General features: G+C 48.0%; 1 protein-coding gene and 1 long non-coding RNA gene across 10 annotated transcripts in view; one reads left to right on the forward strand and one right to left on the reverse strand.

The window, feature by feature from the left end:
• Nucleotides 1–26,711, reverse strand: part of srl (sarcalumenin) — a 158,507-nt gene that overhangs the window by 39,759 nt on the left and 92,037 nt on the right. For 2 of the 9 annotated variants that reach the window (XM_072481422.1, XM_072481423.1), the window contains one exon: nt 2,839–2,898. The exons of 2 other annotated variants lie outside the window; for them this stretch is intronic. In XM_072481422.1, the coding sequence (XP_072337523.1) occupies nt 2,839–2,898 (60 nt within the window). 5 more of the 9 variants (XM_072481418.1, XM_072481420.1, XM_072481419.1 and 2 more) reach the window with 4 other exon arrangements.
• LOC140394300 (uncharacterized) lies at nt 14,361–26,278 on the forward strand. The gene is made up of 2 exons (XR_011935847.1): nt 14,361–14,626; nt 24,715–26,278. It is a non-coding gene; the product is annotated as an uncharacterized lncRNA (long non-coding RNA).

The raw sequence follows: 26,711 nt of genomic DNA on the forward strand, positions 1-26,711 counted from the left end.
TTTGGGCGGGAGGCGCCGAGAACAACCCCACTATCAAACCCCGAGGCCGCACTTACTTTCATTTTAAGTGCTTAAGTGGGGTGCTCTTTCCTAAGGGCCGGTGCAGACTCGATGGGCCAAATGGCCTCCTTCTGCACTATAAATTCTATGATTTCCTACACTGGGGCACCATTTTTTAAATACTGCGCCGCCCTTGTTAGGTGGATTGGCCACGCTAAATTGCCCCTTAATTGGGGGAAAAAAAATTGTGTACTCTAAATTTATTTTTAAAAAAACAAAAGACGAGCCAAGCCGGAGCTCATGAAAACTCACCCACTCCCGCTCTCACACCATGTGACCACATTGAAAATCACTCTTAGCCCAGTAGAGCAAGCAGAAGGCTGGATTAAAGTAGAAGCACGTTTCGTAGAATGACCTGTTCCCACATGGCCACCACCCACAACAGCATGGCTTAAATTAGTAGTCCTTGACCAAAAGTGACACTGGTCTTTTGAGAGCTTTGACACCCTAGATTCAATCAAATGTTTTAGACGTGTACCAATGCACAATGGTAGACTACTATATCATACTACAGTTAGCATATTCTCATAATGCACTGTTGCCTAAAGAACACTGAACAAGCCTTTGGCCTATGATGTCTTCCAATTTCCTAAGTGGTAGAAACGCTGACAAATAAGCAACATTATCCAATGTAAAATAATTAATCCACAATTAACTGAGTGAGAATCAGACAAAAACAGTTCAGTTACTGTGATGTGGGACTGAGGGATGTCAGGGGTTAGTAGCTTGTCCTTCCATTTCTGGACCCTTGTTTGAATCTGACCCATGAAAGGTGTGTTCCTACCTGCCTGCAGAAGCCTGATATGGAATCCATTCTCCCAGTCTCACCACAGTTCCTAGGGGTATAAAACTGACGTGACATTATTTTGGCACCCTCCTCCATGCAGCACAGATAATGTAATTATACATATTTTGCTGGCATGGAATAGAAGGTCTTTTTGAAGATGCAATTAAGAAAGTTTATTTGAGCACAGTAAAGACAGATTTACTTGGATGCAGTGTAAAGAGAGATTTGTTCTGTATCAAACCCATGTTTTACCTGCCCTGGGTGTGTTTAATGAGGAAATGAAGAGGGAGCTTTGTACAATATTTAACCTGTGCTATACCTGGCCTTGAATGTTTTTGGACAATGTAGAGAGAGCTTTATCTCATGTAAATTTTTGGGGCTTGCTTAATGCAGACACTGGCTGCACAAATACAGCTTTCATTTTGATTAACCCAAAATTCAGTCGACAAACTCTTAGTTGAATGAGCACAGCTAATTTCATTGGCTCTTGGATTAATTCTGGATGGCTCTAAACTTTGAAGTATTATTTGAGAGTAAGACATCACACTGATAGTACAGAGAGGCATTTCCCAAAACAAATTTCTGCCCACAAGTATTAAGGGTAAAGGAAGTGAAACCACACAGAAACCATGAAGTCATGCATCTTGGGAGGTATATGTGAAGTTATGAATGAATCACTCTCTGCATTAATAGTGAAATTAGTAGCATCACAAGCAGAAAATCTCCAAAGGTTACTCCACTCCATTGGTCAGTCTCACTCGTACAACTGATGTGTTAAATAAAGTTGATGTGGGAAGCCAAAAGAATAAAATCAAATTCCACAGCTGAATATGTCAGTGCCTTGTTAAGATGGTGATGAGTCCTCATTGACTCACCGTCTCTCTTCTGCCCCGTCATTTCTAGAGATAGCCTTGTGTTATTACTGGCGCTGATAGGCATACTTCCTCCAGAATCAGCAGCTTCTTCCTTTCCTGCATTCTCCGATCCTGGGAAGGAAGCAGCTTTATCAATAATGAAGCCTAGATTAATAATCCCCTCCTCAGCAACTTTGACTCCTTCTTCAGTTTTTTGATCTGATACTTGCACTGTCTTTGCAAATGCTTCTTTATTATCTCTATCTTCCTCAGATCCATTGGCATTGTCACTTATTTCAATCTCTAGAGTTTTCTGACTGCAAGAATCTTCAGATTTCAGCATATTTTCCTCTGCTCCACTTTCATCTGATTTATTGTAAGTTCCCTCATCATTTTGCTCCTGCCTCTCATATTTGTCTTTTCTCGTACTAACTTCTTGTTCAAAATCTGCTGCGTCAGTATTTTCTTCCTGACTATCCAATGTTTCCTCTTCCAGGTCCTTTGTTTTGTCTTGTTGGCTTGAAGTCTCTTCTTCTGTTTCCTCTGAAGAACCTTCCTTTAGATCCGACTCGCCATCAGAATCACCTTGCTTAGGCCAATGCTGACTTCTGCTGTTGCTGTTTAGCTCAGTTTCTTCTTCAGAGTCTGTGGCATATTCAGGGGCTCCATTTTGTGTTGCCTCTCTTAGTTCTGTTTCTTCATCCTCATAGGATTCATTGATGCCATTTTCTGCAGTTTCATTTGATTCACTTTCCACATTTGGTTCAATTTCTATGCTGTTGGGATCCAGCTTTTGAGAATTGCCATTCTCCTGATCAGCAAGAACACTAGCTGCGTCCCCTGTAGTGTCAGACACTCTGTTTTCATTTCTTTCATCATTTACAATCAACTCCTCAGTGTCATTTTTAGAGTTGGCTTCATTGCTTTGACATTCTTGATCTTCTAAACCTCTTTTAACCACGTTACTGTGTACAGTAGCACATCTCGAACATGTTGCTGCACAGCTATCAATTAGTGACTGACCTTTTTCTTCTTCCTCATTGGAATCCATTGGGGAACTGTGAGATCCCAAGCCTGAACTACCATCAGATGAATCTGCGTGCACTGGGGGACTGGCCTTCTCTGCTTGTTGCTTACCATTCTTAACCTTCTCATCATTCACATCGATACCCGGGTCTGCAGCCAAGGCTCGGTTCCCTGTAAGAATGATAACATCTTCACTGTTCAGTTTGGTGAGGTCTTGAGCCTGGCTCTAAATCACCAGAACATTATCAGTCAGTTTGAAGCCAATTTCAGTCGCGATGTGTTTTTAGTCAATATAATTCAGAGAGAAAATATATGTTCAAGACAATGCTGTTACTGGCCCAGAAAAGTATCAAGAGCAGGTGTTATTATTTCTAGGGAGGGGACAGATGGAACGATATAGGCCTGTGACATCCAATGGTGAATCATTGATTATGTGGGCACTCCATAAACAAAAGTAATACATTTGTGTGACCCTTACTAATCTGGATTTGGTTATGATTTTGCAGTGACAGGATTTGTTATCAGTCAGTGGCAGGGTAATTGAACTATGATCAGCCCCTCAAATGAAGCTATTTGTCATGGAATGCCATAGATTGCTGTGAATTATAACATAACTACACATCCTTCCTGGACAATGAAAATCAAAATTAAGTTCAGGGACTTTTTGATGTCAGTCCTTACAAGCATTGGAAAACAGTTATGGGAGCTGCCTCATGTTCATTTAGTGAATACTCAGTGTGTGAATGTGCCATGCAGACAGTTTCTCAGCCAAGAGGACAGTAGGTGTACTATAATTGGGCGATGCTGTTGTTCCTAGCCATTGGCCAGCTTCTGGCTTCCATCATTTGAAAAAAATATGGAGAGAATGGCACTGAGAATTACAGCAAAGCCACAGGTCAGATCAGTTGAAACTTTTGCCTGATGACAAGAGCTGATTGAGGGAAATGAGTGCAGTGAAGATAACCCTGTGTGAATATCTCCATGTTGTGCAATTACAATGGTCAGGCCTGTAATGTTACGCGTGTGTGTATATAAATACAAACCACACCTACACTACCTCCTGTGGCATTCGACATGGAAAGTCAAAACCTAATTTAGTCCTCATGTGAAGGGACAGTCAAATGTTAGAGATAATTCTCTTTTTAAAAATATTTTTATTACAGAAAAGGGTTTGTCAATATTTCAAAATAACACCACAATATTCAGCAAACAAATACAGATACAGTACAAAAATAACACATTTCAACCACTATCAATCCTACTAACCCCTAGCCCTTCTCCCTATAACTCAAAACAAAGAAAACCCCAACTAAGACCTAATAATCCCCCTCCCCATCTAATAGCCGATGGTGACTAACTCTCTGAAAAAGGAAATGAATGGCTATCATCTCGAGTTGAACCCATCTACTGATCCTCTCATGGTGTACTTGATCTTTTCAAGGTATAGGAAATCCATTAGATCACCCAGCCATGTCAAGGCAATGGTGGAGTGGGAGAACTCTATCCCAGCAGACGTCGCCTCCGGGCTATCAACGAGTCGAAAACGAGGACATCCACCTTCGACCCTGTCTGCGGCACTGGTAAGTCCAACACCCTGAAAGTGGCCACCAGCGGCCAAGACTCCAGTTCGACACCAAGAATTCCTGATATGGTATTAAAGAAGGAGATCCAAAAGCCGACAAGTTTCGGACAGGACCAGAGCATAACATTTGCTGGACCCCGAGAACACCAAATGCACCTGTCTTCTACCCCAGAAAAGAAACCGCTCAATGTAGTCCTAATCAGGTGCTCTCTGTGCACCATCTCAAACTGAATCAAGCTGAGCCGAGCACAAGAGGAGGTCAAGTTGACCGTGTGTACAGCCTCACTCCACACCCCTTCCTCAAAAACCTGACCCGGCTCCCCCTCCCACTTCCTCCTCGCCTCCTCCAGCGGAGCCTGCTCAGCAGACAGGATCTGACCGTAGATATCTGAAATCTTACCCTCACCCACTTCAGCCAAAGATAGAATCCTATTCATGAGAGAGGATGAAGGTGCTAACAGAAACAACAAGATCTCCTTGCGTAGGAAATCACGTACCTGTAGCTACGTTTTTTAAAAATTAGACCGCAGGAGCTGGAATTTTTGCAACAAACCTACCCTCCACAAACATATCCCTAAGATGTGGAGAAAGAAATTGCAAAGCAGATTATGGATAGGTGTGGAGTCTCAGGGTAGTTGTCATGGGTGACTTTAACTTTCCAAATATTGATTGGAACCTCTATAGATCGATCAGTTCGGATGGGGCAGTTTTTGTACAGTGTGTGCAGGAGGGTTTCCTGACACAATATGTGGATAGGCCGACAAGAAGGGGGGGGGGGGCACATTGGATTTGGTACTGGGTAATGAACCGGGCCAAGTGTTAGATTTGTTTGTGGGAGAGCACTTTGGAGATAGTGACCACAATTCGGTGTCTTTCACTATTGCAATGGAGAGGGATAGGGCCATACGGCAGGGCAAGGTTTATAATTGGGGGAGGGGTAATTATGATGCGATTAGGCAAGAATTAGGGAGCATAAGATGGGAACACAAACTGTCAGGGAAAGCACAAATGAAAAGTGGAGTTTGTTAAAGGAACAAATACTGCGTGTCCTTGATAGGCATGTCCCTGTCAGGCAGGGAGGAAATAGCCGTGTGAGGCTCACAAAAGAGGTTGAATGTCTTGTCAAGAGGAAAAAGGAATAGGAAAAAGGAAGAGTACGTAAGGATGAGAAAACAAGGTTCAGTAGGGTCGCTTGAGGGTTACAAGGTAGCAAGGAATGAACTGAAAAAAGGGCTTAGGAGAGCTAGGAGGGGGCATGAGAAGTCCTTGGCGGGTCGGATCAAGGAAAACCCCAAGGCTTTTTACTCTTATGTGAGAAATAAAAGAATGACCAGGGTGAGGGTAGGGCCGGTCAAGGACAGTAGTGGGAACTTGTGCATGGAGTCAGAAGAAATAGGAGAGGCGTTGAATGAATACTTTTCTTCAGTGTTCACAAAGGAGAGGGGCCATGTTTTTGAGGATGAGAGTGTGATTCAGGTGGGCAGGCTGGAGGAGGTAGATGTTCTGAGGAAGGATGTATTAGCAATTTTGAAAAACCTGAGGGTCGACAAGTCCCCTGAGCCAGATGTGATATACCCATGTATTCTTTGGGAGGCAAGGGATGAGATTGCAGAGCCGTTGGCTTTGATCTTTGGGTCCTCTCTGTCCACTGGGATAGTGCCAGAGGACTGGAGAGTGGTGAATGTTGTTCCTCTGTTCAAGAAAGGGAATAGGAATGACCCTGGTAATTATAGGCCAGTTAGTCTTACTTCGGTGGTAGCGAAGATAATGGAAAAGGTCCTGAAGGACTGGATTTATGACCATTTGGAAAGATGCAGCTTAATCCGGGATAATCAACACAAATTCGTGAAGGGTAGGTCTTGCCTCACAAATTTCATTGAATTCTTTGAGGAGGTAACTAAATGTGTAGATGAAGGTAGAGCAGTTGATGTTGTATACATGGATTTTAGTAAGGCGTTTGATAAGGTTCCCCATGGTCGAAACCAGGAGGTGTGGGATAGAGGGAAATTTGGCCAATTGGATAAGTAACTGGCTATCACATAGAAGACAGAAGGTGGTGGTGGATGGAAAATTTTCAGACTGGAGACCAGTTACCAGCGGTGTACCACAGGGATCAGTGCTGGGTCCTCTGCTATTTGTGATTTTTATCAATGACTTGGAGGAGGGGGCTGAAGGGTGGGTCAGTAAATTTGCTGATGACACCAAGATTGGTGGAGTAGTGGATGAGGTGGAGGGCTGTTGTAGGCTGCAAAGAGACATTGATAGGATGCAGAGCTGGGCCAAAAAATGGCAGATGGAGTTTAACCCTGATAAGTGTGAGGTGGTTCATTTTGGTCGAAAAAATTTGAATGCGGATTACAGGGTCAACGCAGGGTTCTGAGGAATGTGGTGGAACAGAGAGATCTTGGGGTTCATGTCCACAGATCTCTGAAGGTTGCCACTCAAGTGGATAGAGCCGTGAAGAAGGCTTATAGTGTGTTAACGTTTATTAACAGGGGGCTTGAGTTAAGAGCCGCGGGGTTATGCTGCAACTATACATGACCCTGGTGAGACCACATTTGGAGTATTGTGTGCAGTTCTGGTCACCTCATTATAGGAAGGATGTGGAAGCATTGGAAAGGGTGCAAAGGAGATTTACCAGGATGCTGCCTGGTTTGCAGGATAGGTCTTATGAGGAAAGGTTGAGGGAGCTAGGGCTTTTCTCTTTGGAACGGAGGAGGATGAGAGGCGACTTAATAGAGGTTTATAAGATAATGAGGGGGATAGATAGAGTGGACGGTCAGAGGCTATTTCCTCGGGTGGATGTAGCTGTTACAAGGGGGCATAACTATAAGATTCAGGGTGGGAGATATAGGAGGGATGTCCGAGGTAGGTTCTTTATTCAGAGAGGGTTAGGGTGTGGAATGGACTGCCTGCTGTGATAGTGGAGTCGGACACTTTAGGAACTTTCAAGCGGTTATTGGATAGGCACATGGAGCACACCAGAATAACAGGGAGTGGGATAGCTTGATCTTGGTTTCGGACAATGCTCGGCACAACATCGAGGGCCGAAGGGCCTGTTCTGTGCTGTACTGTTCTATGTTCTATGTTTAAACCTCTCCAGCCCCTCCCTCCCCCAGGACTCAAACCACAAGTCCAAATCCACTGGCACAAAGCAGTGATTCCTACAGATAGGAGCTAATAACGACATGGAGCGGAGCCTAAAATGCTGCTTTAACTATCTGCAAACCCTCAGCGTTGCCACCACCACCGGGATCAAGGTAAATTTTGCAAGGAGAAAAGGGAAACAAGGCAGTTACCATGGCCCACAAACTAGAACCATGACAAGAGCCGCCTCCATCTGCCCCCATGTAGAAATCTGAGCCTTAAACCACCCAGCACTTTTTCAATATTGGCTGCCCAACAATAGAATAACAAATTAGGTACGGCTAAGCCCCCCCCCGACTGTCTCTCTCTCTCTGCAGAAACACCCTATGAATCCTCGGGTTTTACCCGCCCAAATTAAAGAAATAGTCAACTTATCGATTCTCGGGCAGCACGGTGGTGCAGTGGGTTAGCACTGCGGCCTCACGGCGCCGAGGTCCCAGGTTCGATCCCGGCTCTGGGTCACTGTCCGTTAATTGCCCATTCTCCCCGTGTTTGCGTGGGTTTCGCCACCACAACCCAAAAATGTGCAAGCTGGGTGGATTAGCCACGCTAAATTGCCCCTTAATTGGAGAAAAATGAATTGGCTACTCTAAATTTTTTTTTTTTTTTAAACTTATCGATTCTTGCAAAAAATTATTTGGGAAGAAAGATAGAGAGACATTGAAAAAGAAACAAAAATATTGGAAGGATGTTCACCTTAACTGCCTGTACCCTGCCTACCAAGGACAGGAGGAGGTTACCCCCACTTCTGAAAATCAGCTCCCCACTCACCAGCGTGGCATAATTAAATTTACGAAGTGAGTACCAGTCATGGGGCACCCAGATTCCCAGATAGCAAAAGCTAGATCTGACAAGGCGAAAAGGCAACAACCCCAGATCGACTCACCCCCACTCCCCCTCCCCAGGAGGCTCATCAGAAAATATTCCACTTCCGGGAAGCTCAACTCATCCAAAAATTGCATCATGAGCAACTTCTCCTCTACGGGCTTTGATATGTATAGCCTTTGATAAAACTCTTCAAACACTGCATTAACTTGCATTGGGGCAGAAACAAACCTGCCAACTGAGTCCCACACCTGGACAATCTCCCTGGAGGCCACCTCAGCTGATTCGCTAAAAGACGACTAGCATTCTCCCCATATTCATGAAAGGTCCTCGAGCATCACAGCTGGCTCACCGCCTTACCCGTTGAGAGTAGCTCAAATTCAGTCTGCAATTTCTTCCTAGATGCCAGCAACTCCGGTGCAGGGGCAATCGAACACTGGCAGTCCACCTCAAGGATAGAGTCTACCAGCTTCTTATAAGTTCGTAAGATATAAGAGCAGAATTAGGCCATTTGGCCCATCGAGTCTGCTCCGCCAATCAATCATAACTGATCTCATCCTGGTTTTAACTCCACTGTCCTGCCCGTTCTCCATAACCCTTCAACCCATTAGCTGATGTGAATCAAAATCAGGAATAAAGGCCAGTAATTATTAAGGGGATTAGGGGTTATGGGGAGAAGTCAGGAGAATGGGGATGATAAACATATCAGCCATGATTAAATGGCAGAGCAGACGCAATGGGCCAAGTGGCCTAATTCTGCTCCTATGTCTTATGGTTTTATCGTAATTTATTAAGGTAATCTATATGATCCCAATTCGCAGCACACACGATCACGAGAACCACCAAGGTGCCTGCCAAACACCCACTGATAATCACGTGTCTCCCATTTGGATATTAACAGTCGAGAAAGAAACCCTTTTATTTATTAATACTGTGGTCCCTGGGCCCTACCAGCAAATCCCGAGTGGAATACCTGTCCCACCCAACCCTTTCGTAGCTGTTGTAGCCATCTGGGATGGCCACTTCCCGATTACAAAATGGACACTTTGCAAAGATTGCAGGGAAAATGAACAATACTGAGAAAACAAGCAGGTGCAAGGTTTGTCTGTTGATTGGAGCCATAGCTCCCAGCCAAGATCGATACTGCAAACCATTTCCATACTAATGAGCCATCCCCGGGAACAAAAAGGTAACATTTAAGTAAACAATACCAAGACAGACACCCCGGCGCCAGAGGAGACCAGAACAAAGCAGGCCAACGGCCACCTAGGATACGCCCAGCAATCAGGGCACCCACCCCTCTATTGGAGGAAATCGATGGGAACGATTGGGAAACGGGCCAATTAATTGGGGCCAAGTTCAAGGCCCGCCCAAAAGCGTGCGATGCCCCTTTTGGGTATAAGAAGAATCCCCCAAGAGAGAATCGCTCTCTTGTGGCTCCGGCTCTCACCAAGGAGAGACCTGCCCACCAGCAACATCAGAACAAGTAAGTCCAAGGCCAACGCACGCTACCAGACAGACGCTCCTGGCTGTTATTCCGTACCAATTTGACCCCAGCAGCCTCAGAACCAAACAACGGCCATTGTTCTTCTGACTGAGTGGGCGCCCAAAGCTAAGTATAAGCTTTTAGCAGTAGTGATAGTTTAGTTTGTAGAGTTTTATTCATGAGTATATTTGACTGTGCGTGTAAATAAATGAGCATTGAGTTTGAACTTACTAACTTGTGTATCGAGTCTTTTATCAGTATTCAGTTTTGAACCTCGTGGCGGTATCGAGAGATACCTGGCGACTCTAGAGCGAAACGTAATTAGAATTAAGGAAGGCGACCATACTGGCCACCACCTTCATAGCCAAATTAAGAGAAACACAATTCGCAACACTGTGTCCGGTCTACTAACCCGCAAATCTGGGCAGCACGGTAGCATTGTGGATAGCACAATTGCTTCACAGCTCCAGGGTCCCAGGTCCGATTCCGGCTTGGGTCACTGTCTGTGCGGAGTCTGCACATCCTTCCCGTGTGTGCGTGGGTTTCCACCAGGTGCTCCGGTTTCCTCCCACAGTCCAAAGATCTGCAGGTTAGGTGGATTGACCATGATAAATTGTCCTTAGTGTTGGGTGGGGTTACTGGGTTATGGGGATAGGGTGGAGGTGTTGACCTTGGGTAGGGTGCTCTTTCCAAGATCCGGTGCAGACTCGATGGGCCGAATGGCCTCCTTCTGCACTGTAAATTCTATGAAATTGCTCTCCTGCAAAAACAGCACATCAGCATTCAAACTCTTCAGATGAGCGTATATCCTCTACCTCTTCACGGTCATTCAATCCCCTCGCATTCCAAGTTACCAGCCGAATTGGGATCCCCTCACAAAAGAGGCTCAAACAAACAGTCAAAAGGCGAATAACAACCCCAAACCCCTACCTCATCTATCCCCAACACAAAACCAAATCCTGAAGCTCATTATCTAAAACCTGTAGTAAGATAATCAGCTGCGGGGCGGCGCAGTAATTAGCGCTGCTACCTCACGGCGCCGAGGACTCGGGTTTGAATCCCGCCCCGGGTCACTGTCCGTGTGGAGTTTGTACATTCTCCCCGTGTCTGCATGGGTCTCACCGCCACAATCCAAAAAGGTGTGCAGGGTAGGTGGATTGGCCATGCTAAATTGTCCCTTAATTGGAAAAAAAGAATTGGGTCATCTAAATTTAAAAAAAAGATAATGAGCTGCAGTTACCCTCACCGCATCACTCCCGTTAGCAAACTGCTACAGCTAGCAGGGCAACTCCTGTCCAGGACATATAAAAATAAATAACCATAACAACCAGTCACCCGTCCACACCCAACTTTAATGAAACACCCATCCTACTGTTCTTTGTATACAAGAACAATAAAATGCAAACTGGTAAAATAAACCCCAACAAATCCCAAAAACTACAAGCCCTCTCCAATAACATCCAGACCACATACATAATACAAAACACAATTAACCAACCCCCAGCCCATGCTTCCTCGCAAAAGCATCGGCATTGTACACTATAGCTTTGGCAGAAGAGAAATGGCTAATAGCAGTTACTAACGCTACTTCTCCTGGGTTTCCACTAAAATTCAGGAGAAAATCCCAAATTGGGTTTTTCATTGGGCTCTATGGAGTGAAACTGGCCTTGATTAGTGGCATGAAATGCACTCAAGGTGAATTGGCAGACCAGTATACACCACACCAGAGTTACTTTTTAAAAAAATTTCAGAGTACCCAATTATTTTTTTTCCAATTAAGGGACAATTTAGCGTGACCAATCTACCTAACCTGCACATCTTTGGGTCGTGGAGGTGAAACCCACGCAGACATGGGGAGAATGTCCACTCGGACAGTGACCCAGGGCCGGGAGGCAGAGTTATTTTTTTATATATATATCAATTAGACCAGAGCCTGTACCTCATAGAAAATAGGAGCAGGAGTAGGTCATTCAGCCCTTCAAGCCTGCTCCACAATTCATTATGACCACTGCTGATCATCCAACTCATTACCATGTTCCAGCCTTTCTTCCCCCCCCCCCCCCAATATCCTTTAATCCCTTTTGCCCCAAGAGCTCTATCTAACTCCTTCTTGTAAACATACAGGGCGCGATTCTCCACTCCCACGCTGAAGTGGCCGCGCCGTCATGAACGCCGTCCAGGTTCACGACGGCGCGGAACGGCCCCGGTCCCGACCGATTCAGACCCTGTCAATGGGCCAGTATCGGGGCCGCATCATCTACCCGCGCCAGGCCTTGTCGCCCGTGTAAAAGCGGCGCCGAATAGATAACTTAGCCGGCGCCGCATAACGGACGTCATCCGCGCATGCGCGGGTTGGCCGGCGCCAACCCGCGCATGCGTGGTTGCCGTCCTGTCCAAATCCGCCCCGCAAGAAGATGGGGGACGGATCTTGCGGGGCCGCGGAAGGAATGAGGTCCTCCTTCAGAGAGGATGGCCCGACGATCGGTGGGCACCGCTCGCGGGCCACCCCACATTCAAGGTGAAGCCCGGTGCAGGATCCCCCCTCACCCCCCACAGGCCGCCCCCCCCAGCGTTCACGCACCGCCCACGACTGTAGCGACCAGGTGTGGACGGCGCTGGGGGGAACCCGCCGTTTTGGCCTGGCCGCTCTACCCATCCGGGCTTCAGAATCGCGGGGGTGCCGGAGAATCGCCATTTTGGGTATCTCCGGCGATTCTCCGGCCTGCGGCCCGTAAAACTCGACTGGCCCGTTCCCGCCGCTCGGGAGAATCGCGGGAGGGCGTCGGACCGGCGTCCCCGGAAATTTCGGCGGCCCAGGCGATTCTCCCAACCGGCGTGGGAGTGGAGAATCGCGCCCACAATGTTTTGGCCTCAACTAATTTCTCTGGTAGCGAAATCCACAGGTTCACCACTCTCTGGGTGAAGAAATTCCTCCTTATCTCAGTCCTAAGTGGTCTACTTTCTCCCTTCAGAGTGTGACCCCTGGTTCTGGACTCCCCCATCCTCGAGAACATCCTTCCTGATTCTACCCTGTTTGGTCCAGTTAGAATTTTTTAGGTTTCTATGAGATTCCTCCCTTATTCTTCCAAACTCCAACGAGTATAATCCCAACTGATTCAATCTCTCCTTATCTATCAGTCCCGCTATCCCAGGAATCAGTAAGGGAAACCTTCATTGTACTCCCGCAAAGGGTAGCACGGCGGCGCAGTGGGTTAACCCTGCTGCCTCATGGCGCCAAGGTCCCAGGTTCGATCCCGGCTCTGGGTCACTGTCATGTGGAGTTTGCACTTTCTCCCCGTGTTTGCATGGGTTTCACCCCCACAACCCAAAAGATGTGCAGGGTAGGTGGATTGGCCTCGATAAATTGCCCCTTAATTTATATATTTTTTTAATTGTACTCCTCAATAGCAAGAACATCCTTCCTCAGATAAAAAGACCTAAACTGCGCACAATGCACCAGGTATGGTCTCACCAAGGCCCTATATAATTGTATCAAGATATCCCTGCTCCTGTACTCAAATCCTCTCACTGTGAAGGCCAATATACTATTCGCCTTCTTTACGCCTGCTGTACCTACATGCTTACTTTCAGCGACGGGGGTACAAGGACACCCAGGTCTTGTTGCATATTTCCCTCACTATATTTATAGCCATTCTGATAATCTGCCTACACTCCCAGAAATCTGGGCCGGGATTCTCCCCCAACTGGCGGGCGGGCCGTACCGGCGCCAAAGAGTGGCGTGAACCACTCCGGCATCAGGTCGCCCGGAAGGTGCGGAATCCTCCGCACCTCCAGAGGCTAGGCTGGCGCAGGAGTGGTTGGCACCGCGCCAACCGGCGACGAAGGGCCTCCGCCGGCCGGCGCGAGGTGGCGCATGCGTGGGAGCGCCAGCGTGTTCTAGCGCATGCGCAGAATCGCTGGCGTGATCCCTGCGCAGGGGTTTCTTCCCCGCGCCAGCCATGGCGGGGCCTTACAGAGGACGGCGCGGAGGGAAAGAGTGCCCCCACAGCACAGGCCCGCCCGCAGATCGGTGGGCCCCGATGGTGGGCCAGGCCACCGTGGGGGCCTCTCTTCACCCCCACCCCCCTGGGGCCGGATGACCCCCCCCCCCCCCCCCCCCCCCCCCGCGAGTACTCCGCAGGCTGCCCTCAGAGCCAGGTCCCACCGGTATGGACCTTGTGTATTTCACGCCAGCGAGACCGACCGAAAACGGGCGGCCGCTCAGCCCACCAGAGCCTGGAGAATCGCCGGGGGGGGCAACTGCCAATTGCCCCCGACCGCGCAACGTGATCCGCGCCAATAATACGACGCCGGAGAAATCGGCAGCGAGCGGCGGGGCGGGATTCACGCCGACCCCCGGCGATTCTCCGACCCGGCGGGGGTCGGAGAATCCCACCCCTGTTATTTAGTATATAAAAAATGCAAACCCTTGATTAGATTCCCACCTGTAAGTGTCTCCCAGGTAGCATCCTCCACCGCACCACTCCCCCACCCCACCTCCCCATACCCAAATTCCTCAGTTAAATTTGAGCTTGTAACACACACCATGGTAGCTGTTACTCTGTATATAAACACACTGAACATTAAATCGAGTCTGTGACTCACTCCAGGGTATCCGTCATTCTATATATAGACCGCATGAACCTCTTAATTAGTTTTGCTCCTGGATATCTATTATTCTATATATAAACCACCCGAACCCCTCTAGTTCAGGATTCTATATATAAAAAGATCTTTACAGAGTATGGGTTTACATGTTGGCATTGCTATCGCAATGCACTGACCTCGCTGTCTATTTGAAGAACCACGAAGGCGATGTTGGAAATCCGTGAACATTCTAGCAGAGGAATGCAGATGAGGTAGGTTGTTCAGATAGATTAGCTGTCGAAATGACATGTTTAGAGGATGTCCCTTGCTCTTTTACTGGAGCTGTTAATCTGGTTTTTCACCAGAAGGAATGTTCTACAAATGTTAGCATCGTGAGCAGTGATTTCCAAACTCTTTTTTTGTAAAGGGATGATTCAAAGCAGTGACACATCCTGCTGCTCTCAGCTTTTCATTCTCTATCTGATATTTCCTCTTCCATTATTCCTACATTCAGTGCAGGGTTAAGGCAGACGTACAGAGGTGGGATAGACACCCTCTGCCTTTGGCAGACAGAATGCAGTTGGTGAAAATGAATGTTTTGCCGGGGTTCCTTTTTCTGTTCCAGTGTGTGTGTTTTTTATGCCGAAATCCTTTTTGGGGGTTAGAGAAATTTATTTTGTCTTTTATTTGGGCGGGTAAAGTGGCTAGGATTCGGAAGATGGTCCTCCAGAGGGTCCGGCAGTCAGTTGGCTTGGCGTTGCCGAACATGATATATTATTACTAGGGGGTGAATGCGGAGAAGGTGCTGGGGATGGTGTGGGGTTCAGAGGCTGTATGAGTGCGGATGGAGTTGACATTGTGTAGGGGGTCAGGTTAAGCGTGTTAGAGACGGCCTCGCCGCCGTTTTCTCTGGGAAAATATTCAGCGAACTCAGTGGTGGTCTCCACATTGAAGATATGGAGACAGTTTCGGCAACGCTTTAAATTGGTGGTATCGAAGTTGACGCCGATCTGTGCAAACTATTTATTTGAGTTGGCGAGGCTAGATGCTAGGTTTAGGGGATGGAAGGAACGAGGGACTTGATTTTAGAGAGGCGATTTGCGAGTATAGAAGAATTGTCAGAGAAATTTGGGCTTTCACAGACAGATGGTTTTAGGTACCTACAGGTTCACAATTTTGAAAAAAGGTCTTCCTGACATTCCCTGTGGGCCTCCTTCCTCAATGTTGGAGCGGCTTTATTACTGGCAGGGACGGAGGAGAGGAGCACGTCGGGAATCTTCTGAAGGATTATGGAGGAAGAGGCAGTATCTGCAGAGTGGGTGAAGGCTAAGTGGGAGGAGGAATTGGGGTCCGAGATGGAGGATGGGGTGTAGTGTGAGGATCTGTGCAGGTTGAATGCAACACCATCATGTGTGAGGTTAGGGTTGATATAGTTGAAGGTAGTGCATAGGGCTCATTTGACCAAATCCAGGATGAGGAGGTTACTTGTGGGTATGGACGATGAGTGTGAGCGATGTGGAAGATCATGTACACATGTTTTCATCATGCCCTAAGCTGATGGGGTTCTGGGTCCCCTTCTATAGCACCATGTCGGTGATTCTACAAATTGAATTGAAGCTCAGAGCCTTAGGGGCCACATTTGAGGTGTCGGACCAGCCAGAGCTGCAGACTGGGGCGGGGGCAGATGTCCTGGCCTTCGCCTCACTGATTACTCGAAGGCAGGTGCTGCTGGGGTGGAGATCAGCTTCTCCACCTAGTGCCTCAGTATGCCTGAGGGATCTTTTGGAATTTTTATATCTCGAGATAGTTAAGTACTCCGTGAGGGGGGCAATTGAGGGGTTCTACCGGAGGTGGCAGCCATTTATTCTGTACTTTAAAGAGCTGACACCGTTAGTTGTTAGGTTGGGGGGGGGGGTCTCTCTATTGGGGGCTGTGCTGTGTGGGGGGGGGGGGGGAGGATTTGGAGGTTTGCTTATTGTTTTATTGTGTTATTTACATATAAAATTTTAAAAATGCAAATAAAAGCACTTTAAAAAGAAAAAAGAATTATTCCTACATTCGGGAATTTACTGATTATGGTGCAATTGCCCAGCACCTCAAACAAGTAGGCCAATCTTCATCTGTGTTTCACGATTTCCGAGTCAGTGAGCTATTAAATCAGAGGGTTATTGCTGGTGTCACCCATCCTGTCATATCAAATGTTCATACACAAGCTCCTTGTGATCAGATGGGACTCTCACTGGTTTAGTTTTTAAGCTTTAATTTCACCCCCTTTGAGGACATGAACAGTTAATTTGGGCTGAAATTTCAGTACAGTTTTGAGAGAGGCCAGAAACCCTGCAAACCAGAAAATCCTGTGCATATTCTTGAGTGTTTAAATTCTCAACACTAGTGGGACTGCGGATCCTCAGCCATTGATTATATTCAAAGCTGATATCTAAAATATTTTGGGCTCTTGGGGGAGTCGGCGGGAAAATGAAGTTGAGATAAAAAATCATCTATGGTCTCATTGATTGATTGAGCAGGCTCAAAGGTACATCTGGCCTACACGTGTTACTATTTCTTCAGTTTTTTTCTTATTTATTATGTTAAAAACAAATGAAAAAGAAAATAAATAGTGCTTGATTTGGTGTCAGGTGTAGCCACCTAAAATGGCTGATCCCCGATTAATTTGGCCAAAACCCGATGTAAAATGGCTATCCGAAAAGGTTGATGGGAAAAGCAGCCAACAGGGCACAAACGGACAGCTACAGACAGATCAGCGTATTCGGCTCTGGGGAAGTCGGCCCAGATCGATACCTGCGACCATTAGCAGCACATCAACCCAGACATCTGCAGTTTAATCGGCTATCCCCGGGAACAATTACAACATATTAGCAATTGAATGCCGATCCAGACCTCTCGGCGCCAGCAGTGGCCGAGACAAAGAAAGGTGAACGACCAACCCCCGATCAAGGAATCGCCCCATTATTGGAGCATATCGAACCCAGTAATTGGGAATAAGTCCAATCACTTGGGACCAGGGTCAAGGTCCGCCCCGAGAGGCGGGAAGCCCCCGGGAACTATAAAAATAGGGGCCAAGTTCAGATCGACCCTTCTCTCCCTTCTTCTCCTGCTCGCAACCTTTGCAAGAACCATCGACCAGAAACCGTAAGTTTGACTCCAGCGATCGCTACCCGATAGAGACTCCTAGCCATCGACCTGTATCAGCCTTTGAATCCCGCAGGCCAGACCCAATTCGATAAGCCATTCGTTTCCCTGACCTGGTGGGCCATTCCCAAAAGTTAAGTATTGGCCAGTAGTGGTAGGTAGTAGTCTAAGAAAGTAGGATTATTGTGTAAGTATTTATTGCTGTACATAATAAATGACCGTTGATTTTAATCTTACTAAGCGGTGTGCTGTCTTATTAATCATAACTAGAGCTTGAACCACGTGGCGGGATCAGAAAGATACCTGGCGACTCGTGAGCAAAGGTGACAAAATGAGAGCTAATAAAACTAAGGCTAATAAGAGCAACAAATTGGCGACTCCGCCGGGACCCGATTTAGAAGTGGAAAACCACTCCGGGAGAACCCAAGAAATTTGAATAGAATCCAATTGGAAACAAAAAAAAAAAAACCACATGTCTTCAAGCGATTCTGGTTAATAATTCACAATTCCGAAGTGTGTGCAGTCGCAGCGACCGGCAGCAGTAGAGTGGGACAGTGTCCCATTTGGGAGGAGGAAATTAGGAAATACCTCAAGGGCAAAGGATGGCCCATGTGGAATGATTTCTGTAATAATGACGACTCAGGTCCCGGAAGTATAGGGCATACTTGGTGGGAGAACATGAGTGAAATCCACAAAAAGAATTTAACAAAAGCTCGCAAGCCGATGGCTTGTGTCCTGACTGGCACAATTACGACGCACAGAGGAGGCCGTTAGGACGCTCCGCAAAGAAGCAGAGGGCATACATCGCACGAGTAAAGTCGATGTATGCGAGGTGGAGAAAGAGAATTTAGAGTTAAGGAGGAAATTGGCAGCAAAAGGTGAAAGGATGAAAAGGTGGCTGACGCCAAACGGGGTCACCAGTTTTGTCTGGCGCATTTGAGTAGTTTTCAGTCCCAGTACGAAAAGGCTTATCAGGACACGCAGCGTGCAATCCTGGTAAAGAAAGAGACAGAGAAGCAGGTGGAGACGCTACAGACGCAATGTAGTGATCTCAAGGCAGCCTTGAGAGCGCTCCACGCTGCAACCACGGAACAAAGGCAGAGCACCATAGACCATGCGAAGTGCCGGAAGCAAATTGCAGACCTGCAATCACTGCTTTCTGTCCAAAAGGGATTCCAAGAAACCTTTGGGGAAAGTTTAGAACAGGAAGACGGCCCTGATTGGGAAGAATTGCAGGAGACAGCGCAGAGATATGTTCAGGGAACATGTGCGCAGGGAAAGCCCCACCCCCCACACAGCAGGTAGTTCAGGCTCCGATGAACCCTGTAACAACCCACCGCACCGCCACATCAGACGAGGCGGAATTCCTATATTCCACCCCCCTCACAGTGACCCAATTACGGGACGCGTGTGCAAAAATCACACCGTTCCTCCCCGCTTCAGACCCACACCATTTCTTTGCCACCGTCAAACACCAGGTGACCTTGTACGGCCTGGATGAGAAAGAGCAGGTAAAGCTCATGGTCCTAATCTTAGACCCATCGGTAGCAGCAGCCCTTCCCGACCCACAGAGCGTAGGAGGAGGCACCCTTGCAGAAATGCATACCGCGATCCTGGATGCGATCGGGTATAACCGGGGTGACCCCGTAGATGGCCTAAATAAGTGCAGACAGAAGAGGTCTGAACACCCCACAGCGTTCGCAGGACACTTGTGGATTCACTTTGAAGCCGTTTTCGGAAAGGTAGACCATGCCCATTTGTCCCCAGATAATATGGCCAAATGGACCCGCACCCTTATCTCCCATGCAACAGAGGCAGGACAGAATGCCTGTAGTAATTATGACCATAATGAGAAGTGGGTGGTAAAAGGATTGTCCCGCGTTTGGGAACAGTCTGCTCACAATAAACCTGCCGCTAAAACCCCCGAGGAAAAGCAAGCCGCCGCAGACGTGCAGGCAGTAAGAACCACTCTTCACAACCCCGCCTGGGTAAATGAGGGAAAGAGCAGCCCCCCAGCAAAACCGCAAGAATGTTACAACTGCGGACAGTTGGGACATTTTGCCAAAGAGTGCAATGCCCCTAAAAAGCCACAGAGAGCCCAACAGACAGGCACTCTCAGTAAGAAAAAGGCAGAGCCCATACATAGTGTTAGCGCCCGGTAGGATCAGACAGACTTGACCGGAACGGACTGACGGTGTACAGGCTCCCCCAGTTGGGTCTGCGATACCCTTTGGGATAGGTCAGGACGACCCGTAGTCACAGCGAAAATTCGGGGACAGCCTATCGAGCTTCTCTGGGACACAGGAGGGTCCTGCACCACCATAAATTCCTCCACCCTTGGTCAGGACACGTGGCCCCACTACAGCCACTATCAACCTCAGCGGCTTCACAGGCCACTCACAGCAGGGACACATCACAGCCCCTGTACCCATCCAAATCGGAACCATTAGAACAAAACACCCCGTAGTTTTAGTCGACCTGCCCCAAACAGCAGAACACATTTTGGGAATCGACTTCATGGATTCCCACCACCTATCTTTCGATCCAGTCAACCAGTGTGTTTGGAAGATGGTGAAATCCGCTAGAGCCCCCGCAACGCTCACCATAGGGGACTACATGAACAAAGTTAGCGCAGTAGGCGAGTTTTGGTTCAGCCACACCACACAGCACGGACCGACAGGTTAGGGCAGTCCTGCAAAAAAACAGGGCAGCATTCGCGACCCACAAGCACGACTGTGGATGGATGACTGGCTCCGTACAAATAACAGGACCGGACCCTAGACCCCAAAAGCAGTACGGATTCCCCCTAGAAGCCGAGGGAGAAATCCTAAAGGTTATAGAGAGCTTATTAGAGCAGGGCGTCCTAAGATCGGTAGCCTCAACTAATAATGCCCCGATTTGGCCAGTAAGAAAGCCCGACGGATCATGGCGCTTGACCATTGATTATCGGGAACTCAATAAAGTCACCCCCGCAGCAGCCCCCACCGTAGCAACAAGTCCCGAGACCATGCTCAAACAGGGACTCCATGCCCGATATTTCACGGTTTTGGACGCCAGTAATGGATTCTGGTCCATTCCATTGGCAAAGGCGTGCCAGTATAAATTTGCCTTCACTTTCAGAGCACAGCAGTACACGTGGACATGCCCGCCACAAGGCTTCCACAACTCCCCCTCCATTTTCCACCGACAGCTGGCAAATGGACTAGCTAAATTTTCTCACCCCAAATGTCTGGTACAGTATGTAGACGATCTACTACTGCAGACAGACACTAAGGAAGAGCACATTGAGCTTCTGTCCGAACTCCTGGAATTACTACATTCCATTGGATGTAAAGTAAACCCCAAAAAGGCCCAGATATTGGAAGAAAAAGTGGTATATTTGGGTACTATTATCACACATGGCAAACGCGAGATCGAGCACAAAAGAATTGACTCGATCGCTAAATTGCCCCTTCCCCAGAACGTTTCAGCCCTCCGGTCGTTTTTAGGACTGGTTGGCTACTGCCGAAACCACATCGAAGGTTTCGCCAGCAAAGCAGCGCCCCTCTCAGACCTCCTAAAGAAGGGAGCCCCCTGGGAATGGCTTCCGCAGCATACGGATGCTCTGGAATCATTAAAACAGGCACTCATAGCCGCTCCCGCACTACAAGTTCCAGACCCGCTTTCCCCTTACGCCATAGAGGTAGCGACCACAGACCGCACCCTTTCAGCCGTGCTCCTGCAGGAACGGCATGACCAGCTAAGACCCGTGGCTTATGCCTCCCGAATTTTAGACGCTGTGGAGCAGGGATTTTCAGCCTGTGAGAGGCACCTGCTCGCAGTTTTCTGGGCAGTCCAGTACTTTTCATACATTACCGGACTGAACCCCATCACCATTTTGACCGAGCACACCCCCACCCAACTTTTACTAGACGGACGACTTAAAGACGGTACCGTCAGCCAAATCCGCGCTGCTAGGTGGACCCTTCTCTTGCAGGGACGCGACATCACAGTAAAACGGACAAAGACCCACACATACTTAGCGGACAATTTACAGTACCCCGGAACCCCCCATGAGTGTGAAATCATCTCGCCCCACCATAATACAGGCACCTTTATAGCTAAAACACCCCCCAGAAAACTAGCCACTCCATCTCAGAGCCCCCTTCACCCGGACACGTGTGACCCCATTAGGATCTATGTGGATGGATCTTCCACAGTCTTGGATGGGCAACGCATAACAGGTTGTGGGATTTATGTTGAGGACGCGCAGGGACGCGCCCTCCAGGAAATCGCATTAAAATTACCCGGACACTTAGGCGCGCAGGCGGCAGAGCTTGCGGCCATCGCCTACATTGTAGAGCACCCAGATTCCTTCCCCAGCCCAGCAGACATATATTCAGACAGTCTATACGTCTGCAACAGCCTCACTGAATTTCTGCCCCTCTGGGAAACGAGAGGATTTGTTTCCGCGGATGGGAAACCCCTCCCCTCAGCCCCATTACTCCGCCATATTTTGCAAAAAGCCAAGGACAGGACTTTTGGCATTATAAAAGTCCGCAGCCACCATCGTTCCTCCCCCCCCCTGGAAACGTAAAAGCCGACGCACTGGCTAAGGCAGGATCCAGACATGGGTACTTTTGGAAACGTCCCGAAAGCGCGCCAATGAGTGCGCCAGTGAGTGCAGTTCAGGTCACGCAGACTAGGATCGAGGATCTAGTAGAGGCCCAGAAGCAGGATAGCGCTCTCACTGAGATAGTGAAAGGGAACTTTCCAGCCTCATACGAGAGGTACAGAAATATGATAACCACACATGACGGAGTGGTGTTAAAGGACACCCTTTATGTAGTTCCTGAGCAGGATAGGAACCAATTAATCTGTTTATTCCATGATGGTCACGGACACCAGGGAATCGATCCCACTACAGCCCACCTCAAACAGCTTTGTTGGTGGCCAAATCTCAAGGACGATGTATCCCATTACATTGAGAATTGCCTCATCTGCGCACAGAACAACCCAGATAGATATGCCAAAAAGGCACAACTCAGCCACACCCGACCCGTTAACGGCCCCTGGACTAACCTCCAGATCGATTTTATAGGTCCATTGCCCCCTAGCAGGAATGGCTATAAATATGTTCTGGTGGTCATAGACACTTTTACAAAGTGGGTGGAAGCATTTCCAACCCGCACCAACACCGCGAAAACCACAGCCAAGATCCTAACCCACCACATCTTTACAAGATGGGGACTCCCCCGCAGTATTGAATCGGACCAAGGTTCGCACTTTACGGGTCGTGTCATGCAGAACGTCCTCACGATATTTGGCATAGCCCAAAAATTTCACATTGCGTACCACCCACAATCGAGTGGTATAGTGGAGCGCATGAATTGGACCCTAAAAACTACCCTCAGAAAAATGGTCCAGCAGAACAACACCACTTGGGATTCAGTCCTCCCCTTTGCGCTGATGTTTTTGTGTAACACTGTTTCCACCTCCACAGGTTACACCCCACACACTCTCATGACCGGACGCCCCATGAAAGGGACAGAATACTTGTTAGGTTTAGACCTGACCAACCCTGAAGTTACGGTCCTCACCCACGAGAAAGCCGTTGAGCAATTAGTTGCGAATGTAAAAACGGCTCAGTTAGCAGCCGCAGTTAAATTGGGCACCAAAAAGAAACAGAGCAAGGCCTGTTTTGATAAGGCAGTGCATGCAACGGAGTATGATATCGGACAACAAGTGATGTTGTCTGTGTATAACCCCAGCACATTCCTGTCTCCGAAATACTCGGGTCCGTACTCCATTACGGATAGAGTAAGCCCATCGGTATATAAAATCAAATACCCAAATGGTAAGACTGCGTGGTTTCACATAAACCAGTTAAAGGCTTATGGAGCCCAGTCAAACCACTCCCACCACGTCATGCTTGACACAGCAGATCACACCCCGCCCACAGCCAACGTAACCAGACCAACCCCCACCATGTCCAGCCCAGACACGGACTCGCCCTCGACTCCACCCCCAAAATCTACACTCCGCCCCGGAACGCCCACAGACTGCAGCAGCAGAGACAGCGACTGTGACTCTGACGATAGCCACAGCACGCCTCCCTACTATCCCCATACAACCGGACCCACAAAGCCAGCGACTCCGATTTCGACTCCAGTGATCCCTTCATGATCACTTTTCTAAACAAACCCCACCACCGAACCACACGGACGACCCCGACTTTGTCCCCACACAACTCGACGAAACTCATTGGCACCGCAACAACTCCTGCAGACTCGTCCGAAACGACGAAAGCAACCCTAACTCACACCACGCAGTCCTTTCAGCATTAATTCACTCCAGAGTTTGGCACCCGGGAGAAGGGGACGACCTCGAGTCGGACCCCCAATCCACCAACCCTTTTGCGACCCTGTTCGCAACAGAGAACTGAGGTGTCCACATGATGATTTAAAGGAGACACTTGGGAGAAGTGTCGTCCTTCCTGATGGAACCTGCAGGATGTTTTATGTTGTTCGTACGTTTGTTTAAGTGTTGTTCGTCCGACAGGAGAATTTTTTTCACCCGCTTGTTCAACGGTACCAACTTGTCCACAGATACCTGGTCAACAGACCAGACGCTTGTTCAGCGGAACTAGCTTATCTGCAGATACCTGGTCAGCAGACCACACGCTCGTTCAGAGGAACTAGCTTTTCAGCTGATACTGGTTCAAGTATTAGACGCCCGTTCTGATTTGAGGGTAGAATCACAGCAGCAACCTCACCATGATGACTACATTTTTGCCCGTTCTTGTCGGTTGCTCAGGCAGTGGAGAAACGGCGTGAGACCCGCCCTGCCCGGGGACCCCCCGTTGGTCAAACACGCTCGGGTAGGGGAGATACGGCATTGGTAGCCGTCCTACCCGGGGACTGCATCCAAATCTTACCCGTCGCGGCCCATACGCACCTCATTTGACATTTTCATTTCAAAAAGTTGTTTTTTTTGGTGACCTTTAGGTTGCTGCCACATGCTATTTACATCCTGGAACATTGGGATGGTAAATCAGCACTGGCCCTCACTGGGAAGTGTGCCGTGTCCTAAAATTTGTTTTGAAAAAAAAAATGAGGGAGTCACACGTAGTGACCAATTATAAGGGTATAATTGGCCCCAAAAAGGACAGACACACTAACGTACCGGATATTATACCAAGGTAGTTACAGATACTATGCTTGTTTTACAGAACTCCAGAAGCTCCAGGACCGGAGAAAACAGAGAACACAAAGAAAGAAAAAGAAAGAGGACAGCCATGAGGACTTCTTTCATCGTGCTCAACATCTTTTTTTTTGGACATTTGGTTGCGCGGGAACGCGGACCCCATTACTCCAAACCTCCCTGCCGTTAATGTTTCACGGGCCCGCAGTACCCAAAGCCCAGTCACCAGCGACACTGCATCTTCCTGGTGTGACAGGTTCATAACCTGGTACTCCCTGTCCTAAGTGATTGAAGCACTGTTAGCGTTGGCGATACTCTGCTGTGCAGTGCAGACTATGCGCCTCCGCAAATGGAGAAGGAGAGCGTACCGCGCTCGAACCCCGGTATATCGGATCCGATCCCCTATATTCGGGTATGACCAGACCCCCGACCCTCGCAACCTATAACACAATAACAAAGAACATGCACTTGCGTTTTTCTGTAAATAAAAGATGTACAAAACTCCCATAATCAAAAAAATGTATTATCCTGAGCTTGACTGCCAAGCCAGGAAAGAGTATGTTGAATGTTATGATTATTGTATGTTTTAGGAAGATAGGATAATGCAATGTTTGGTGAGTATAGTGTATTTAGGTAAAATTAGATGTTCCAAGTTTTTTTATTTTTGTAGATGCATGCCCCTGCCTGACATAACGCCCTTAGAATTGTTTAGGTAAAAATATTTTGGTGCATAGCTAGGGTCAGAGTAGTGGCCATGTAGGAGGTGTCCCCCCCGGTCAGGGAACGGAAAGGACAAAATTTATGTGATCCTTCACGCTTCGCGTTAGGATCACAAGTAGGGAATGTAGCCACCTAAAATGGCTGATCCCCGATTAATTTGGCCAAAACCCAATGTAAAATGGCTATCCGAAAAGGCTGATGGGAAAAGCAACCAACAGGGCACAAACGGACAGCTGCAGACAGAACAGCGTATTCGGCTCTGGGGAAGTCGGCCCAGATCGATACCTACGACCATTAGCAGCACATCAACCCAGACATCTGCAGTTTAATCGGCTATCCCCGGGAACAATTGCAACATATTAGCAATTGAATGCCGATCCAGACCTCTCGGCGCCAGCAGTGGCCGAGACAAAGAAAGGTGAACGACCACCCCCCGATCAAGGAATCGCCCCATTATTGGAGCATATCGAACCCAGTGATTGGGAACAAGTCCAATCACTTGGGACCAGGGTCAAGGTCCGCCCCGAGAGGCGGGAAGCCCCCGGGAACGATAAAAATAGGGGCCAAGTTCAGATCGACCCTTCTCTCCCTTCTTCTCCTGCTCACAACCTTCGCAAGAACCATCAACCAGAAACCGTAAGTTTGACTCCAGCGATCGCTACCCGATAGAGACTCCTAGCCATCGACCTGTATCAGCCTTTGAATCCCGCAGGCCAGACCCAATTCGATAAGCCATTCGTTTCCCTGACCTGGTGGGCCATTCCCAAAAGTTAAGTATTGGCCAGTAGTGGTAGGTAGTAGTCTAAGAAAGTAGGATTATTGTGTAAGTATTTATTGCTGTACATAATAAATGACCGTTGATTTTAATCTTACTAAGCGGTGTGCTGTCTTATTAATCATAACTAGAGCTTGAACCACGTGGCGGGATCAGAAAGATACCTGGCGACTCGTGAGCAAAGGTGACAGAATTAGAGCTAATAAAACTAAGGCTAATAAGAGCAACACAGGCCCCAAAGGAGTTGATTCCCACTTTTGCTTCATCAGAAGCCCATTGCCTCCTACAAAACGTCAAGGTCTGAATGAATCTAATTTTCCAACAGAGATTAAACTAAAGCCATCCCTTTTGTTTTGATTCCTGTAGAGCTTTCAAATGTCCAACACCATTTCCGTCAGCCCTTCCTGGCTGTCATCTCAGTCTGGATCAAGTGATTTGCTAGTCTGACCCCAAGCTATCCTTTCATACACCGTTCTATCTCTGTGTTGTTCCACATTCTGAATACAGGAATTTCAGAATGAGAAAAGATC

This window comes from Scyliorhinus torazame, chromosome 17, assembly GCF_047496885.1.
Source record: "Scyliorhinus torazame isolate Kashiwa2021f chromosome 17, sScyTor2.1, whole genome shotgun sequence".
NCBI classification, from domain to species: domain Eukaryota; kingdom Metazoa; phylum Chordata; class Chondrichthyes; order Carcharhiniformes; family Scyliorhinidae; genus Scyliorhinus; species Scyliorhinus torazame.